At 51.4% G+C, this 19,944-nt stretch overlaps 1 protein-coding gene and 1 long non-coding RNA gene across 2 annotated transcripts; both read left to right on the top strand.

Moving 5' to 3' along the window:
* Window positions 1-9,033: 9,033 nt before the first annotated feature.
* LOC136019988 (uncharacterized) lies at window positions 9,034-11,078 on the top strand. Its single transcript, XR_010615147.1, has 3 exons — window positions 9,034-9,193; window positions 9,661-9,887; window positions 10,718-11,078. It is a non-coding gene; the product is annotated as an uncharacterized LOC136019988 (long non-coding RNA).
* A 571-nt stretch (window positions 11,079-11,649) lies between these two features.
* On the top strand, window positions 11,650-18,016 carry IRF1 (interferon regulatory factor 1). Its single transcript, XM_065690480.1, has 10 exons — window positions 11,650-11,784; window positions 12,809-12,900; window positions 13,760-13,859; window positions 14,054-14,230; window positions 14,690-14,739; window positions 14,864-14,999; window positions 15,174-15,299; window positions 15,804-15,847; window positions 16,393-16,528; window positions 16,990-18,016. The coding sequence occupies exons 2-10, from the start codon at window positions 12,814-12,816 to the stop codon at window positions 17,094-17,096; spliced, it is 963 nt and encodes a 320-aa protein (XP_065546552.1). The 5' UTR covers window positions 11,650-11,784; window positions 12,809-12,813; the 3' UTR covers window positions 17,097-18,016.
* The last annotated feature ends 1,928 nt before the right edge of the window (window positions 18,017-19,944 follow it).

The raw sequence follows: 19,944 nt of genomic DNA, 5'->3' as shown, positions 1-19,944 counted from the left end.
TGATGGGGTAAGGAGCGTGCCCCAAGGTTAAACCCCAAATTTACCGGAACCTGTCTCTTCCAGAAAATCTCAACAAATGGCCTTTTCCCTATCAGCTTCAAAAATCAGCCAAAACGGTTATTTCCCTGTAGAGAGACCATAAAATGGGAGAGGAGCGGTCCAGAGCCACTTCAGGGTTCTCTGAGCACATCAGGATGAAGACCCATCTCTACCTTCTTCTGCTGGCTGCAGGCATCTCTGCCGCTCCCCACATGAGCAACACGGCTGAATTACTGACCTTATTGCAGCAAATGAGCGAATCAATGGCTAAGGACAGTCAGGTAGGTTCAATGTCCATGATTCTCATCTAAAATCTGACATACTGAATCCTCCTGTTCTTGACTAGTTAACCTTTTTGAGTCTATTTATATGACATTTTGTTTATACTCATGTAATGAAGATGATATTTAAAAGGCTTCATTACTATGTTCTTTTTCAGAATCTGAGGATTGAAACTCCAGATGACATAAATGTAAGTAAACCTCCTTTTCTATTTTAAAGAAAATTAACTTTTTTCATAAATTTAACCACTGGAAATTGAGACAGCTTTAAAATTGCTACCTCTGTATTATGCCTAAAATGCTTTGTATTTAAGAGCAATGACTTTAAATGCATATGCAGACAGCATCGTGCCATGATGTTCTTGACCAATGCACGATGCTGTCTGTGTTTCCTCCCATCTTCACTGATTAGCTTTTCATCTTTCATCACTTTGTTCTCCCATTACACCTCATTCTGCTCCTGCCACTGATGGTTGTGTCTTCTCCTTTTTGCCTTCTTCATGAGTTTAACTGATCTCTTCCAAAGCAACCCCACACTGTCAACTGTGACCATCACCACTCTTTGCTCTGCTTCTGTTCTCTATCCTTCAAGCCTTTTTTGTCACCTTGCCCAAACCCTGAGGTCTCAGAGACAAATGCCAGCTACCACTTTAGGGAAGAAGACCAGGATTCCCAGGGCATGGCCATGCTTGGGATGGGACAAGGCAAACAGGGCTGTGACATGCGAGTGTGGCCATTGTCCCCCTCTCTCTCAGCACACAGATGTTGCAGAGGCTGATGTCTGGAGTAGCTTCAGGTTCGGTTGTTTTCTTTCTCTCCTGTTCAGACAGCTCCAGCTCCTGGGGCAGAAAGCATCTTGCATCCAAACTGGACACATAAACCAGAATTATCTGCTGACATGAACACATGTGAGAAATCAAACTGGTCCTCAGATGGCTGCAGAGGAGACAGGACAAAGTCTTCAAATAATTACATGGCTCATCTGGGCTTTACCCTCACAGAACTATCATTTGCCCTGTGTCTGTCTGCAGAGTAAACACGTACACATCAGTCAAGCCTGTTTGCCTCAGTCGTTTGCAAATACGAGTCCAAAAGTCAGTGACAATTTATTTGCCACCAGGCAGCTGGAGGAAACTCGTGATGATTTCCAATAGACTTACTGTGGTCGATGGTTACAAACCCTTGTATCTCAGCTTTGCTGTTTCTTCCATCTCAGGATGTGAACTGCATCAGCATCATCTTTGAAGGAACAGAACAGCTGAAAACTAATGCAGCCATGAAGAAGTTCAGTGGGTTTTTCCAGAAGTTTGAAAGACTGAAGCAGTCACTCACACCAAGCCTGGGAAGAGAGGTAGGAACTTGCTTCTTGTCCCCTTGTCCGCCTCTAAAATAAGGACTCCCATGCATGATCAGCGTATTTAAGGTTTAAAGAGAACCATATAATTTATAAAAGTATTTCAAGGTGCAAAAGCATGGTTAAATACTAAATAAAATCATTTTCTTGATTAACTTTTCAGGAGAAATGTGATACGGAAAGGAAGAGTGCAACAGCGTTCATGGGGAAGCTGATGACGTTCATCCGAAAAGCAGCATTAAGAAATGCAAGAGCGTAGAATTACAGGTTTCTAGAATTGCTGTAGGTTTAGACAAGCAGTCCAATGGTTATTGTTTTAAAAGCACTCCTCCTTCACGTTACAATGAGGCAGAGCACGTCTCTGGTTTCAGTGGTGCTGCGCTGGTTAGTGTTTCGCATGTAATCTCCGAAAGCATCGATGGCGAAGCGTCATTTGTATTTCTAGATGGAAGTCTAAATGCTTGATAAAGCAGATTGTGCGGGGGGTACGGAAGGACCTAGGCACAAAACCATCGGGTTTCTCATGAAGAGGTCACATTAATTTCTGAACAGTCACAAGGGTAATGAATAGAGATGATACCTTGGTGGATGCTTTGCACTCTGCCCAAAATCTTCCCCAAGCACTGAGAAGCACTGATTTCACTCTACCTGCAGTTCTGGTGGACCAGTGGAAATCCGGCAGCTAAAGATGTGTGAGGATCTGGGCGCATGCCACTTACTTAGAGAATTAATGGGTCTTCTAAAGCTAACAATAACTATAGGAGTGTTTAGATAAATATGAATTTATTTCTATGGTGTCGTTTAAATTATAGTAAATTTTATAGATATATATTTTTGAGAAAATATTTATTCTGTATTTTTACTAATTTTAATAAAGTGAATAAATGTCTCTGCCTTTTCTTTTCTTTTCTCCCCATGAATTGCTTCCAAGCTATTCCCACACTTAAGCAAACCTAGTTATTGTAAAATCTCTGATGGTCAAAGGAATTAGATCCTTGAGGTGAGAAGTGTATTGCTGGAAGCTAATCCCAGTGATGCACAAACTAAAAACCAGAGACCACTGAGGTGCACATCCCTGTGACGGAGCTGAGCTGGGACATTAACAGAGCTGTTGGGGAGCCCCTGCTGGAACATGGGGCCACGGAGACTCAAGGGGCTGGCTATAGAAAAGCTTACTGGTTTCTCTCCCTCCTTTTCAACAGTTCCCAGTGTTCCCAGGCATCTGATTTCCTTTGTTTGGAATGCCTGGGCATGACAGCTCCTGGTAAGGACCATTCCTAGTTCATTTTCATGGGGTATCCCAGAAACCCTCACTGAAGCACGGGTGAGAATCCCGTGCTACCGGAACACATATGCAGGAGTAAAACACTTTCTTGCCACATCAGTACATGATAACAAGAGTTATCATAGAATCATAGAATAGTTGGGGTTGGAAAGGACCTCAAGATCGTCCAGTTCCAACCCCCTGCCACGGGCAGGGACACCTCACACTAAACCATCCCACACAAGGCTTCATCCAACCTGGACTTGAACACTGCCAGGGATGGAGCACTCACAACCTCCCTGGGCAACCCATTCCAGTGCCTCAGCACCCTCACAGGAAAGAATTTCCTCCTTAGATCCAATCTAAACTTCCCAACTTTTATGAAGGAAAAAAGACGGGGGGCAAGGGGGGGGGGCGGGGAGAATGGGCAGATGCTGGTGAAAAAAAGGGCTAATTGGCAAAACTGTTAAAGTTATTTGTGCAGACCATGACCTGTAAAAGACTTTGGCTCTGCCTGCTCCAGCCAGAGCATCCTCCCATAGCGGAACGGGAGGAAGGCTGACAGCAGGGGGCAATAAGAGACCGGAGATAGAAGATACACACCCCGAAACCCTCTCCCTGGCTGCTCCTCGGGAGTCAGCCTTTTCCTTCAGACAGGCTTTGAACTCCAAACTGGGTGAGCCTTTTGCCTCAGGTGTAATTGGAGCAGGAAGGAGTCACTGACTAGGAAACAAGCAGCCATCAGCATAATGAGTACAACCGCTGGCTGCAATCACAGCCTGACAGCTAAATACGGGCCCAGGAACACTTACGGTAAAGATCCCAGCTCAGATTGCATGGGTTCAGTGCCTGCACTTCAAAAGGGCCCAAAGGTGGAGAACAGGCAAGGTCTGACCAGTGCCAGTGGGACAAGGTTATGGAGAACACCACAGGGATGGCAATGAGAAATGGGTGAGGAACCAAAAGGGTTGTGCTAAACCTGCCTGTGATGGCGAAAACAACCCCCTGCCCATCACCTCCATAAATCAAAGCAGGACCAGTTCGGTGCCATCAAAAATAAAGGAACTTTTCAATGTTAACGCTGCCTGGCAGTCCCTGTGCCCCTGATGCCCTCTCAGCTACGAGCCCCTCAACCCACTTGGGTTTGCCTTCCTGGAACCCCGCTCCAGCACCGGCTGATGGCTTCACGGTGATTCAAAAGGTGATTTCACGTTGTGAAGCAAAGACCGGGGTTCACAGCCTGGTTTGTGTTGGAAGAGACCTCAAAGCCCATCCAGCTCCAACCCCTGCCCCGGGCAGGGACCCCTTCCACTGGAGCAGCTTGCTCCAAGCCCCTGTGTCCAACCTGGCCTTGAGCACTGCCAGGGATGGGGCAGCCTCAGCTTCTCTGGGCACCCTGTGCCAGCGCCCCGCCACCCTCACAGCCTGCTGCCGGTTTTGGGTTGTTTTGGGGTGGTTTTGGCTCTCCGCGCGTCCCGGAGGGGGTGGGGAGCTCCCCCTCGCGGCCGCGGCCGGCACTGCGGATTCCCGGAAGCGTCTCAAACCGCCCGCGCCGCTCCTCCTGCGGGAAACCGAAACCGGGCGGCGGGAGGTGAGGTGTGAGCAGAGCCCGAACGGGGAGGGGGAAGGGAAGGAAAAATGGGGGAAAAGCAGGGGAAAAAGAGGAATAAATAAAAAAGTGAGGAAAAAAGAAAAAAAAAAAAGGGTGTGGGAAGAAAAAAGCTGGGGAAGGGGGAGAAAAATGGGAAAGAAATAAAAAAAAAAAAAAAAGTGAAGAAAAAGAGAAAAAGATTTTCCAGGCCCCAGGCTTGGCTCTTGCTGATGTAAGTTATTATTGCTATGAAGCCAAGCTGCTGGGCTTGCTTCTTACAGGCTGTGTCTGCACAGAGGTGGCTGCAGCTGCATCAAGGTTAATGGCCAATAAATAACAAGCCTAGGGAATAAGAGTGGGCTGGTCTGACATCTATTGCTTGCAGCACATCATTGGCACTATTGCTGTTGCCATCGTATGAGGTACTTGGGACCCACCTGGTCCCCCCCAGAGCCTGGAACAGCACAGCCGGTGCTCCCATCCCTGTCCTGGTCGGTTGGTGTGACACCGAGCTCTCTTCCCAGCACATCGCACCTTTGCTGTCCCATCCCTCTGCTCCTAATGGTGCTACCGTGACAAACCCAACAACGCTCTGCAGCGTCTGTAAGAGCTTCCTTTTTGGCAGCCCCGTTGCCGGAGGATGGGATGGAGCATTCCAAACAAAGCAGGGCTATTGATGTTCTTCCTGAGGTGGAGCAGAGGTGAAACACTCCCAGGTCACCTTTTCCTGGAGAACTACAGTATTTCCCCCAAGGTCTCCCTGCCTCCATGCTCCAGGTACTCTGGTCTGCTGGAGCTGCCAGGTTTGCCTGGTAGGCAAGAGCAGGGTGCAGGCAGGAGCTACGTGCAGGCAGAAACATGCAGAACCCTCACTGACCTCCAGCCTGGGCAAGCTGGAGCTTGCTGGAGGCTCAGCACCACGCTCCTATGAGCGGCCCCTGTTCTTCCCCTGGGAATTGCAGCACCTTTTCCCATCAGTCCAGAATCCCACCCAGCAGGGAGCCGGACACGAGGCACAAGCAGCCTTCCTGCAGGCTGCAGCTCCCTTCGGTTTAATGCCTGCTCTTCAGGCGGCTGGTTGGGCACGTGCGTTCACGGAGACCTTCAGAGGGGTGCTCTAAAGGCGCATAGATACACATACATAACTTTTAATACACAACTCACCTTTCTTGTACTGATGTGAACCCCAGATGCAGTGGTGGGATTTCAGTGCTGGAAAATGAATGGACCGTTCATTCAGCTTCACATGGGTCAGCTGCAGGGATGCCAGGATCCTGGGACACCATGGGTCAGCATGGCCCCACTGGGAGGGCAGGAAGAGGAGGAGGAAGAGGACCATGATGTAAGCACTGGCTCCCATGCCTCCCATAAGCTCCCAGGAATGCCTGAGTCTGACCTTTACCAGGAGGCTCAGGCTGCTGCAGGGCTGCACCCTCATCAGGCAAACTCCCCACAGCTGCCAGGTGCCTGCAGCTCCCAGGGTTTTCCTTGGCAATCGGTTCTATGTGCTCCTGCAAGGCCGAGAGAGCCGTGAGGGGCTGGGGAATTCCGGGGCCATGAGTCAAGTTCTTAGGATTTCCTTTCTCTCCCACCAAACCAAGCGCAAAATCTCACTTGGGTTCAGTCTAAACCCGCACCGTGCCCTCAGTGGGGAGAACTGCGGTGATCTGGGGTCCTGAGATGGGTCCTTCCAATTCCAGGAAACTGTAAGCGGCCCATCCCAGGATATATTTATTGTAGCCTGTGGATCAGAGCGCTCGCTGCTATTACATCATGCGTCTGGGCAGGCTTTCAACATTTCTGACATTATTTATTCCCCTGCATGTGCTTCATCCGAGCTTCCTTTTTCTAACAGAGGCATTTATAAGAAATGGAAAGAGCTTGCAGCAAGCCCTGCTGTGAGCCCTGTGCTCTCGGGGCCACTCACCCAGCAGCAGCCGGTTTGTGCTGTTTGCCAATGCAGGTTTGAAGGCTGACACTTCACCCCTGCTCCTTCAACATCTGCTCTGCATTAACCCCTCTCGTGCTGCCTGCCTGGAGCTGACCTGGGGCATGGTACCGTGACTGTCCCTTAGCAGGGAACCGCGGCACTCTTCAGGCGACCCTGGCATCCATGGCAGTGTTTGGGGCTGGGTTGGACACAACTTTGGGCAGCATGGTCTAGTGTTCAGGACTGCCCATGGCAGGGGGTTGGAACTGCATGGTCTTAAGGTCCTTTCCACCCCAAACCATGATTCTATAAGGCTCCATGCCCGTTTTGTGTGCTCCGCTTAGCAGCTCCAGAAGGAATTGTTTCCGAGTTTGACAGGGAAAAGGGAGGAAGGCAAGTGGGGGAAATGAGAGAGAATTTGCATCAGAGCGGGTTTCTGTTACCACAGGTAGAAAGGAGGAACAGCCCCCGCAGAGGGGGTTTGAGAGGACAGTTGAGGGCTGGTGGGCATGAGGACGCATGCTGCCATGCAGCCATGGGAGGAAGCAGCCAGGGCCATGAGGAAGCAGATAAGAGGCTCTCTCCCGCCGTGCTCCCACTCTTCCCCTCCACGAGCCCCTCCTGCATCCTGTGTTTCTTCACTCCCTGCACCCAGATACCACCTGGGCACGCAGAACTTGCGCTCTGCTCTCTCCCGGGGCTCACTGCCAGTCCCCAGAGCAGCTTCCTGCGACAATCCCTGTCTCCACCTCTCCATGTCTCCATCTTCCCATCCCCACCTCTCCCCATCTCCTCATTGCCAAAGCAGGGATTCCCCACTAAAGAGCTTCTCCCTTGGCTGGATTCAGAGTCCTGGGAAGGGAGACTGCCATCAGCACAAGGTGAAATACTCCAGATCTTTCTCCCCAGGGCACCTTAAGGATTTAACACCCAAGGGACATCGGCCCCATCCATACCTCATGTATAGCACTGGGAGAGCACAGGGCCAGTGCACTGACTGCTGCGTGGTACCTGCACTAAACGAGGTGCTATGGGGTAGCCCTGTCCTGCTGCACACATGAGGGCTCCTGCAGCATCACCTTCCATGAGGAAAGGGCACCTACCTCTTGCTGAGCTTGGAAGGGAGCCTGGGATGGGCAGTTACCAGAAAGCTGATGGACTTCTACACCAGTGCTCCACTTACCTGGAGGTCAGCGTGGCTCTGGAGTGTGCCCTGACTCCTGCGGCTGTGTGCGTGCTGGAGTGTGCTCATTTAGAATCATAGAATAGTTGGGGTTGGAAAGGACCTCAAGATCATCCAGTTCCAACCCCCCTGCCATGGGCAGGGACACCTCAACTAAACCATCCCACCCAAGGCTTCGTCCAACCTGGCCTCTTTTCTCCCCTTCATCCCCCAGCATCCCAAAACATGTTTCTGGATGTTCAGAGCCTGCTGGGTTTGGCTGGGGGAAAGCACGGGGGGGTCTCATCCCCACTGAAGGTAGCCTCAGAAGGAAGGAAGAGCTGAGATAAGGTAGGAAAGATGCTTCTTTTGCACTGCTGGAAAACCAACGTGCTCCGGGCAGCCCCGCACCAGGCTGGGCGCCCATGGGTGCCCTAGGGAATAGGGAGCCAGGCTGCGCTCTGAAGATGGCAGGTTTGGGAGGCTGGTGCACAGTGCTGCTGGCTGGGACCTGGCCGTTCCACAGCACAGGGGGTTCTACATTAACCACTGTGCATGTAGGCCAGGAATGAAGTCATCCTGAGCTGCTTAACCAAGCAAAGCGGGGAACAAAGAACGACCTTAAAGCCCATATACCCGATTCGCCACTCTCCTTTTAGGCTACACCAGGAGATCTGGGGTTGATGCCACATAGTTTGTGGGGTTTAGCATTACCCATCTTTCTAGGAGCAGCTTATTTCAGGGCACTGCTGACCGAGACAGAGAGGTACCCATTACAGAATAACAAATACCACTTGCTGGAGTTGCATCAGTCAGGGATTTGATTTGGTCTTAGATAAAACTATCATCAAATATTTCCTCTGCATTGGGAAAACAATCCCAGACATGGGATCTCCCTGGATTGGGTAAATGTGACGGAATGGTTTAGCAATCTGTTTCTCTGTGTCTCAGTTTACCATTGAAACAAGAGCACTGGCAAATATGAAAAGGGGGAATGCCAGAGGTTGTTCGGAGCCAAAGGGCCAAGCGGGCGTCTGAGATAAGACTGATGTGAAGTGGAGCTGGAGTGGGGCTGCAGCTCTGCAGCGAGTCAGAGATATGGCAGTGCCAGGTTAACGGTTGAACTCGACAGTCATAAAGGTCTTTTTCAACCTAAATGATTCCGTGTTGTACAGAAATTCTTGCTGAGCGATAAATGGGGTGGAGCAGGAGGGTTTTATGACCAATCATTTATCGACTCCTCGTGGTGCAGGTGTTACCCCTTGGTCACACTTTCATACACGTACGTGTCAAGTCCAAGTGTGTGTTCTTGCTACGTTAAGCAAGCTGCTGAGAGGATTGTTAGCGTAGGGGTGCACATGGGAGAAGGAGCTGGTTTTGTGAGGAGCAAGCTTTGTAAGGCAGTGCAAGGACATCCTGACACACAGTAACATCGGGAGAGACAAGTTGTTATTTCCTAGTTTCAGCTGAGAGATAACAGCCCAGCAAACAAACCTAAGGCATCCCAGCTTGGGCAGGTCGTGCTCCATGGAGACTTGTCATGCAGATACGGGAGAGAGCACAGACAGAAAGGTCAGTTCAGTTCCACTGAGTAGGATCTGTATGGGCTTAAAGCAGGGAAAGGGGAGATTTAAGGCTGAGACCGTTAACCTTCCTTCATGCATTTCTATTCCTGTTCTGTTTGGTGCCTGGCGCCAGCTCCTGATGGGACAGACTAAAAATAGCCAGTAAGGATCATAACAGCACCAAAGTCATGTATGGGACAAGTCACTCCCCAATATTCATTCAAGTGTGTGAGATACACTGAGCGTGTGCACGCATTAACCTGGCAGAGCAGGGAGCTCAGGATTCGGTTTTCTTAGAGCTGGCTGAGGGGTGAAAACAAACCATGGGAGGCTGAAAGGGAGGACAGCATGATCTTTATCATCGGTATTTAGGTGGTATAATGTCTATAATGTTAGGTTGTATGGTGCTGTGGCTATTTTTGTAGATGATACCTGCACTGGAACCTCAAATACCTTCTGTCCTCTCTTTTTCAGGGTACTTTCTATTACCTCTAGATCTCCAGACATCTTGTGCTAAGGAGTGAACCTGTGCCCTCTCGCAGACCATAAACTATAGATGTCCCAGTGCCACACACCTTGTCTATGCACCACTGCCCTGCTTTGATTATTTAATTTACGTAACATGTTGTATCTTCACCTGTGAGGAAAGCTCACTGGTGCCTCACCCAGCACAAAGACCCAGCCGAGGATCCTATCACAAGGTAAAAAAGTCAAGCAGAGAAAAACAAATCAGTTTAGGGACGCACACACACCTACGGGGCGTTTTTCTGCGCTTAAACCCAGGTCTGGGCTTTTCCACCAGACCACACTGCTCCAAGCCCCTGTGTCCAACCTGGCCTTGAGCACTGCCAGGGATGGGTCAGCCGCAGCTTCTCTGGGCACCCTGTGCCAGCGCCTCAGCACCCTCACAGGGAAGAGCTTCTGCCTAAGAGCTCAGCTCAGTCTCCCCTTGGGCAGGTTTAAGCCATTCCCCTTGGCCTGTCCCTACAGGCCCTTGTCAGAAGCCCCTCCTGTCCAACTGCAGAGGCTTTCAAACCAGTGACAGAGCAGCTTCAGGCAGGGTCCATAATACAGCTTCCCACTGGAACTGTGGTCTGCTGAGGCCAGGCAGGGGATCGTGTCACACACCACTCCCCTGGCTTGGGTGCACCTTGATGTGAGCCAGAATGACCTTGGTGACTCCACAGACCTGTTTCATTGAGCTGTGCATTTAATGAGTGTGCAACACTGGAATGCAACAGCACATTCCTGTCCCTCTCCCTGCACCACTGGGCTGACTGACGCTGGCACTGCATGGCTCATTTCGTGCTGTCTGCTACATGCCAGGAAAGCATGAACGCGGAGGAGACAGTCCGGAGCATCCCTCACGATCTTCACATATTTTCCTTTGCTATTGCCCTACCTATCTACAACCATGACTGTTCCCATTACTCCAGGCCCTACCACATCCCTTCTGCAGCTTGCTAACACCGAGTAACAAAACCTGTATGTGTTTTCTGCCCTCCTTTTTCATTACTCCTGCTGTCAATAGCAAAAGCGTGTCTCATGGAGCCGGTGCCAACCCAGAGTCCTGCGGCAGTGTGGAAGGAACCGGTCTGCTCAGAGCCAGCACCGGGGCCAGTTCCTCGGCACCCCACAGCAAGTTGATCGGGAAACAGCTGGAGCAGCTCCCACCCAGCAACGGCCTCATCCAGACCTGGCTTTTCATCCATTTCCTTTCCTAACCTATGAAGGTTGCCATGGGCTGGTGGCAAGTCTGCGTGTCTAAGCATCGGGATTTCTGTGCCATCTCCAGCTGCAGGGGATGCACATGAGGAGCAGCTGCACACAGGGAGGATGGGCTGGGGCTGGATCTGTTGGGGAGATGGGGGTTGGATCCCTTGGGAGACTGCAGCTGGAGCCCTCATTGGGGATGGGTATGTCGGGGGGGACAGAGGCTGTGTTCCAGGGATGGGGATTGGATATCTTGCGAACACTGGCGCTGAATCCTTCAGTAGGGACCAGGACTGTACCCATCCCTTGGACAGGGGCTGGATCCCTCCGCTGGATGGGGTCTCTGGGTGGGGACGGGGGCCGCATCCCTATGTGGGAGGGGGACCGAATCCCTCCGTAGGATGGGTCTGGGTCCGCTGGTGGTAACGGGGGCCGGATCCCTCGGGGGGGACGGGGGCGGGCCCCTTCCATGGGACAGGGGCCGTGGCTCTCGGTGTGCACCGGGGCTGGATCCCGCGGGGACCTCGACCCCCGTCGGGCCGGGGCTGTTGGCGGGGGGGGGGGGGGGGGCTGCCCCGGGCCGCTGGTGCTACAACGGCGTGATTTCCCCGAAGTGATGCCCGGCAACGGGAGCCAATGGGAGGCGCGGCCGCCCCCTGCGGCGGCGCTGATTGGCCGGTAAGCGGCCGAGCCCGGGGCGGCGGGGAATCCCGGACGCCGCCGCGTTATACCCGAGGGCGCGCCCCGCAGGCGGCAGAGGCGGGTCGGGCGGCGGGCGAGGAGGGATCGGCTCGGCTCGGCTCGGCCCTGCACAGCACAGCTCGGCTCGGCTCGCTTCACCTCACCTCATCTCTTGCACAAGCTTGCACCGCACGGCACAACGAGGTGGGTCGCGGTGCTCCCCGTCCCGTCGCTCGCCCCCTCTCTTTGCACGGCACCGGGGCTCAAGGCGAAGTCCTTGGGAGCGGTCCCGGGGGCACGGCTCGGCTCGGCTCGGCGGGTCAGCGCCGGGCTCTGCCATGCGGAAGCCGTTTCGGGGCACTGAGCATCCCTCCGGGGAGCAGCGACTCCTCACACAGCCCCACGGGACGCGGCGGGTTGGACGGGGCGGGATGTCCCCCCCCCGGGCCTGCGGGGTCGGGCATGCCTGGGCGCTGCTGCGGCTTTGCGGGCTCAGCCGGAGGCTCCGCTCCGCTGTTGAGCGGGTGCCAGCGCCGCGGCCCGAGCCGCGCTCCCCGCGGGGCAGCTCCGGCAGCCTCCATCCCCGCCGGGGCCGGCGCTCGGCAGGCCCGCGCCGCGCCGGGCAAGCTGGCAGCGCGTTGTTCTGTGCTGTTTGGGAAGTTTTGCCCCGTGTGTCTCGAACAAACGCCGCAAACAGGAAATTCGTTCTGCAGAGGGAGGGAGGGCCCTGCCGCCCGCCCCGGCTGCGCCGCTGGAGCGCCGGGCGCAGCTCTCCGGGGGCCGTCGCCGTTACCACCGCGGAATCCCCCGCAGCAGGGCTCCCCCCGCCTGCCCCGGGGGGCAGCTTAACTAATAGCAAGCTTCTTAAACTACGACCGTGCAGTTGGTGCCTGTCGGGGGACGCGGAGGGAGGTCCCGTCCCCGTCCGCGCACCCGCTGCCGGTGAGCTCCTTCCAGGGGCCGGGGCTCTCCCCCCGGCCGGGCTCCCCTCTTGCAGCACCGCCCGCTCCAACCAATCCCGTTCCCGGTTTGGGGACATTGGGCGCGTTTCCGGCGCTCGACGGCGGGGGCAGCGCCCGGCCGGGGGGTGCTGGGTACCGCGTACCGAGACTCGAGAAGCAGCTTCGGTTCCATCCATGGCGGTACAAAGGGTACGGGGTGGGGGGGTGACGCTGCAGAATGTCCCAGACGGCAGGCGGACTTCGCTGACCTGGTACTTCTTCCTCAGGCAAGATGCCGGTGTCAAGAATGCGCATGAGGCCCTGGTTGGAAATGCAGATTAATTCCAATAAAATACCGGGACTGATATGGATTAACAAGGTGAGGGTGGTTTATTACAGTTATCAGTATTGCTTCTGTGTCATTAGCCATGCTTGTTCTTAGATGACGCTAAACGGGAGTAAAGATCATAAAGGAGAGAAAAACATGGAGAAAATTTGCATTGTGTTTAAAAACCAACTACCTTTGTTTGCAGAAAACGTAGCTCTGGTTGGTACACGGGTTGGTAGCTCTGTTTTTCCTGGGAAAACTCCTAGGAAGGAAAGAATTACAATAAAAGCAGGCTGAATATGGTGCAGAACCAAGAAAACTCCAAGATCTCTTGTAACACCTCCTGCCCCAGCTCAGGACCTTCTCTTTGACTCCCAGGTTTAAGATTTGGCCTGAAAGAAATGCTGTATATTTTGATCCAAAGCCACATCCCTGTACCTGTAACACAGGGCTTATGGAGCCAGCTTTCTCTGAAGTCTCCATATCCATCCCAAGGTGATCTCTAAGCTGGGACATGTTTTCCTTAGGATTCCTGCAGGATATTATGAGCAGCTTTAAAAAGGGGTGTTCTACCAAAGTATACCTAGAAAATATACTGTAGCTCATGACATACTAATAGATTAGGTGCAATATAAGTGAATTTTGGATGTATTTAAATGATTATGTGGTAAACTTAACAGTATTGCTTACTTCTACTGTACTACACATGGGGTTTTCCCCAGTTTTAGAAGCCATTAAAAGCCTTAAATTCCTTGAACAACATAGATGGAAGGATGGATGCTCAATTAAGATACAGAGCAGAGGGTTTATAAAATTTCTGAGCTTCTACTGAGAATTCTTGGGTGAAATCCATTGCTCCAAGCTAGCACTTGTCACTTTGTAATTCAAATCTCTATGGGTTTTCCTTCAGGACAAGATGATGTTTCAAATCCCATGGAAACATGCAGCTAAGCATGGCTGGGACATGGAGAAAGATGCCTGCCTCTTCCGGAGCTGGGCCATTCATACAGGTGTGTGCTGGCTTTACGTGCCCCTCAGTCACATCCATGTCTCAAAGGCATTTTTTTGTCTTGAGTTGCACCTCAGGTAGTTATAATTTATAACCACTATCGTGTGTGTCAGAAAATAGAGAAATAATTTGGTTTTGCGGTGGGAAGAGCTAGCACTGAGAAGTCTGAACACTCCCCCCATCTCTTATTTATAGGAAGATACAAAGTAGGTGAAAAAGACCCTGATCCAAAAACCTGGAAGGCAAATTTCCGCTGCGCTATGAATTCGCTGCCCGACATTGAAGAAGTGAAGGATAAAAGCATCAACAAAGGCTCCAGTGCCGTCAGGGTCTACAGGATGCTGCCACCCTTGACAAAGGATCAGAAGAAAGGTAAGTCCTCAGCAATCCAGCTGCTGTTGGTACCACTGGTGTTTGGCACTGGTTCTTGCCAATGGTAGCAGGTCATAGAATCCTAGAATAGCAGGTTGGAAGGGATCTCAAGGATCATCTGGTCCCACCTTTCTTGACAAAGCCTGGCCTAGACAAGATATCCCAGCACCCTGTCCAGCTGAATCTTAACAGGGCCCAGTGTTGGGGATTCCACCACTTCCCTGAGATTATTCCAGTGGCTGATTGCTCTCACTGGGAAGTTTTCCTCTTGTGTCCAGTTTGTACATACATTTTATCCCGGATTCTTTGAACAAGCCTAAAGGCATCATCAGAAGTGATCAGGGCTCGCTGCTGACAGTAGCGGCAGAGCTTGCTAAGTAGGGCTCAAAGGTGCAAGAGCTCAGCCCTCACCCAAAATACCAGCCCTTTCTCAACGTTCATCTTGTTTTTGCTTAACAGAAAGGAAGTCAAAGTCTTCAAGAGAAGCCAGAAACAGGAGCAAGAGAAAGGTATGTGTCTGTGGAGGCTGCTGAAGAAGCTAGAGGTTTTGGTGGTTTTCATGCTTTTTTTCGTTCATATAGGAACTTGCACGTTCTTAGGCAAGTTTTTCATGCTCTGCCCTTATTTCTGTAGTCCCATGAAGATACGAGGACAGAGGAGTCAGCAGAAAGGCTAACCAACACTGCTCTGGCAGATGACCACAGCGGCTGCACCGTCCACGACTACATGGGGCAGGAAGTGGAGGTTGAGAGCACGTCCATCACCTTAGGTGAGACTCAGTTTTTAGCTCTCTGAGCAGAGTGGGAAGTGCTGTTTGTGTGTAACCCATAATCTCTGCACCAAAAGACAAAGATGGCTCTTGGGGCTGGGCCATCAGATGGGCAGGGAGGAAATAGAGGTGGTTGTGTCTCTGCTGAGTGCCAACTCCTGGTGCATCCCGCAGACCTCTCCCCATGTGAGGCGAGCAGCTCCCTGACCAACTGGAGGTCACCGATGGAGGTCACCATGGCTGACAGCACCAATGACATCTACCAGCTCCAGGTGTCTCCCCTGGCTTCATCCTCAGAAGGTAGGTACTTCTTTTATCCTTACCCCTGTCTTTCAGTGGTCTACTGGAGACAGATTTGGAAGCAAGGCAGCGGGATGAAGGAGTGGGCATCAGGAAAAACAAGAGTTGGGTACAGTAGCAACGGTAGAGGTAGCCATGCTTCCCAATAGGGAAAACCATAATAGATATGGATGTACCAGAGTGGTTCTTCACTCAGGGTGCAAATCATCTTCCCTCCTGTCTACCAAGCAGGTTCTGCTTTGGCGAGTCTCGGGTTGTTGAAGAGCATTTGAGATGAAGGGCTGTGGGGATGGAGGTGCTGATGGGCCACTGCACCTCCAACCCAGGAGAGCCTCTCCTCAGTGTTGTCCCTGGGGGGGAAGTAAAAGGTTGTGGTGATGTGTGACAAGAGAATATGAAGTGGGTTGTGTGGTGAAGAAGCAGAAGTGCAAGGGATAACATGCAAAAAGTTGACATCTCTGTCTGTTTTCTTCTCTTTTTTTTTTTTATGTACTTACAAAACAGTCACAGACGAAGATGAAGAGGAAATGAATTCGGATATTTTTAAGGTAAAACCCGCCTGTCTGGTCTGGATAAAATTGGCTAAAATTGTTGTTTGCACCAAGAGAGGAAGGGAAGGAGCTATCTGATCAGTCCTAAGAGAGCTGCACTTGTAATCCAGGACCCTTGTTTAATGAGGGAGCCTGAAAAAGTAAATACTAAAGGAAAGCTGCTTTGCAGACGTGGAGAGGACACATCCAGGGAGCTATTTACTCTGATGTGAAAGTCAGAGGAAGCTCTGCTCAAAGTAGTATTAGAGTCTGCCGAAGTCCTCAAGACTTTATCTTGCTCTTCCCTGCACCTCTGACACACATGGAGCTTAATCTGTGTTTCCAGATGTGTCATGTTCATCCCTCTGATAACATGGGGGGTTCATCACTGGTTTGCATTAGCTTTTTTTTTTAGGCTGGGAGTAAACCAAATTTCATATAACTTAGCACAAGCAAATGCAATGGGATCTCTTTTGCTGACCTGTCTCCTACTTAAGGGAAAGAAATAGACCATTGCACCCATGGGAAGAAGTGGGTTTTACCATCTCCTTTCTCTCTTACAGCTGTTCGAACCAGCCCAAGACTGGCACACCACCAGCGTTGGGGGGAAAGGCTTCCTCACCAACGAGCTGGGCACACAGACCATGTGCAACACTTACAGCTACAAGGAGCAGGATGGGGAGATCGACACAACTTCAGGTACCGACTCCTCAGTTGTCACCGAAGGGCAAGGCCATGGGCTGATGCAGAGCACGGGTTTCAGGCAGGGCACTAATTGGGAGGGAGCAATGCAGATGGAGGAGTCCACACCTCCCTGTGTTGCGAGATTTCCAAGGAGCCTGTTGGAAGGCTGTACGGAATTTGTTGGTAGAAAGAGAAACGACTTCTAGTAGGAGTATTCTACAGCTTTGTCTTAGGGTTGTGTGTAGATTGTGTCAGCTTTCAGGAACTCCTTGCAATGTAACTGAAGTATTTCCACTTAGCTGAAAGGGGACAGTTCAGTAGAGTGTTTGGAGTATTGTAGCAAAACATCAGTCTAGGGTATTTACTCACATTAGAGCAACCTTTCCATTTTAGATACATTCATGTATACACACACATACACTGCTTTGCTCTTGCTGCACGCGAGTCAGTACTCACCTGTGTTTGCTTTCCTCTAGGAGAGCTGGAGTTCAGGTTCTTTGACCAGAAAAACAGCCTCGAGTTGTTGTCTCCCTGGCTGGAGACAGTGAGAGCTCCCATGCAAGTCATTCCCTGTGGCTTGTAAACCCCTGGCTTCCTCTGACCACAAACTGCTCTTGGGTAGAAACTTGGACAAGCCTGAAGAGAATGGAAGAAATTGTTTGTTACTGACTGAAGAAAGTAGCTTTTCTATTCCGTTTAACTTTTAGGCCTGAAAAGGTTAGCAAGGAAAACTCCATTATCGATTAGAAAGGGGAAAGGAATCCCATCACTAGCAGGACTCCTGGCTCCGGAGATGCTCAGCAGCAATACACACCTTGTACATTGCTTTGGAGGTGAAGCTTCTGCTGATGGATGTGACCTGGTGGGGTACCACTGAGTGTGCTGGAGGTCTGGGGAGGAGACATTGACTCCCTGTGCAAGGTGCGATGGACACTTTACCCACGGGGTGCTTAGGAGACAAGCTGCAAATGGGACTCTGACCCGTTAGTTTTGGTTGCTGCTTACCTGTGCAACACTGGTGACATTGGGCTTAACGACTGTCATACACTTAGTCAGGAAAATTGCACTAATTGGCTCTCTTCTTTGATTTACTCCATCACATAGTTCATCTTTCAGCTGCGTAAATAAGATGTGAAAACCCAATTTAGGCTTTGCTTCTACATAGTACACTTACCCGGGTCCACTCATAGGATGCTATCTGCTGGTAGGCATGCCATATGTACTTCCAATAGTAGTTGAAGAGCTGCTGCATGACAACTTTTGCACTGATAGGGGCAGAGCTCTTTATTTATTCCATGTCTTCCTGGGATCCCTTCTAGCGGCAGCACCAACAGCCCCTGCGCCAGCACGAGCAGGGGAGCGTGGCTGGGAGAGGTTCCAGTGTGTGTGTGTTATACCTAGGAATCGAATCACTAAGCTGTAATGGTCTATTTTCTTGTACATTTTATTTTTGTATATAAAGTGCTGTATATTTGTTTTAATAAAGAGGTTTTATATACGGTATGTTTACTTTTTCTCATGGGAGAGCTCCAGGAATGAATTCCAGATTCCTTAAAAATACCCACACAGCCGTGCTGTTGAGAGACAGTCAGAGGGGGTTTTTCATGAGTCATGGAAGCACATGGAATTCACTAGTTTGATCCCATTCTCCACTCCCCCTCATCCCAGTGCAGCTGATGGGTGGAATCCTGCTTGTCCTGGGTCCTGTACACATGTGGGGTGGTTGATTTTTGTCTGCCAACATCTGCAAGTCAGAGCTGGGTGATGGGTTCTGCTGTTAAACAAACCTACACACCAAGTCCCTGCTGTGGATGTCCTCATCAGTGACGCCATCACCTCCTATGATAAGATCAGCAGCAAAGACCTTGACTAAATAACTCACGTTTGCCTAAAAAGAAAGCACATGCACAACAGAAGGCAAGGGGGAAAGCAACTGGTTTTCCCCTGCATATTTCACTCATTTGCCATACTTCCAGGCTGGAAGGGCTTGACATGGTATTGCATCATTCGGGGTGGGAGGCAAGAGCCCAGTGAGGCTGAGGCAGCACATCTCCAGCTGCAGCAACCAGCATCTGATACTGCCTGGAAAACCCCCTGTGCTGGCCTCTGGGGAATAGCTTCAGTCACTGAGCAAGAGCAACAGTGGGCTGAGGAGAACACCAGGCTGCAGGAGAGGAAGATCCAGCCCAAAGGGCTGGAACAAGCACAGGCTCTGCTGTGACTCAACCTGCAGGCACACAGGGACAGATGTGGGGTTTACCCAGGGAAGAAGGGGAAAAACACACATCATGAGAAGCAGGTGGTGGTGGTGGGTCTCAAAGCCAGCACATCAAGGTGGATGGGCAGTGAGGGCAGGGAGCCGTCGGGCAGGGTTGTGCAGCACCAGTTAGTCATTAACTGGCCTTGTCTGAGACAACCCAAAGCAGGCAGCTGCAGGCAGAGAGCAGCTTCCTATGGTCTCATCCCAGCTCTGCAGGGCCATGGCTTGGAGGGTGATGACCTGGCTGTCCCTGCACCGTAGTGCCTGGCTCAAAGGTCCACCTCCCCGGGAGGGATCCATCCACCCAGGAACCCCCTGGGTACCAGGGCTGCTGCCTTGGGTCACCCCCGCCTCAGACCCTGCACCACTGCCCAGCACAGGTCTAGGGCAGGCAAAGAAGTGATCCAAGAGATCAGACCCGGGCCACAGCCAGGGAGGGCACATGGGGCTGCTGGACCTGGAGCCGCCCCTGTGCCCCCAGGAAGGGACATCACCTGGGTGGCATCCACATAACCACTGGAAGCTGGTTTTGTCTAGAAACCGCTGCAAGTTTGTTACACACAGGGGGAGGTGTGGGAGAGAGAAGGGAAACTTTCTATGATGTGAACAGTGCTAAAAATAAGGTAGAGATTAATTTGCCCATTCATGCATCGAAAGGAGCAAGATTTTCAGTTATGCTCAGATACAGAAAACCCAGCACTTCAGTTTTCACAGGTTATGGCTTCGACCAAGATCTGAGGACAGAAGAAAACAGCAGTCAGTGCCTCCCACTGAGCCCAGAGAACCGCTGCGAGGACAGAGGAGATGCTTCCCTCGTGCCAAGCTACCTGTGTGACCAACAGCACATCAGGTATTTTGCCAGTGACGGGGTGGAATTTATCCATCCGGTTGCTTCACTGGCTGAATAACTGCCAAACTCAAAGTATTTCACTGTTGGTTTTGTTGGTTTGAACTCTCCGGGAGGGAAGCAAAAAGCAAAGTCGTGTTCTGCAGCTCAGGAGGGGTAGGACATGCTCAGACTTGGAGGCTTTGGTGCCATGGATGCCTGGCTGGCTCCTCCATCACCTCCAGATGATTCTTAGAACCTACATTTCTTCACTCAGTGCACACTAAGGAGACCTTTAGGCTGCTTGCACCCAGAAGAGCATCGTGAGGGCTTCAGGGTAACCTC

Source organism: Lathamus discolor, chromosome 10 (assembly GCF_037157495.1).
Source record: "Lathamus discolor isolate bLatDis1 chromosome 10, bLatDis1.hap1, whole genome shotgun sequence".
Classification (NCBI taxonomy): Eukaryota; Metazoa; Chordata; class Aves; order Psittaciformes; family Psittacidae; genus Lathamus; species Lathamus discolor.
Note: the sequence above shows the minus strand (reverse complement) of the source record. Positions and strands in the feature narration are given on the sequence as shown.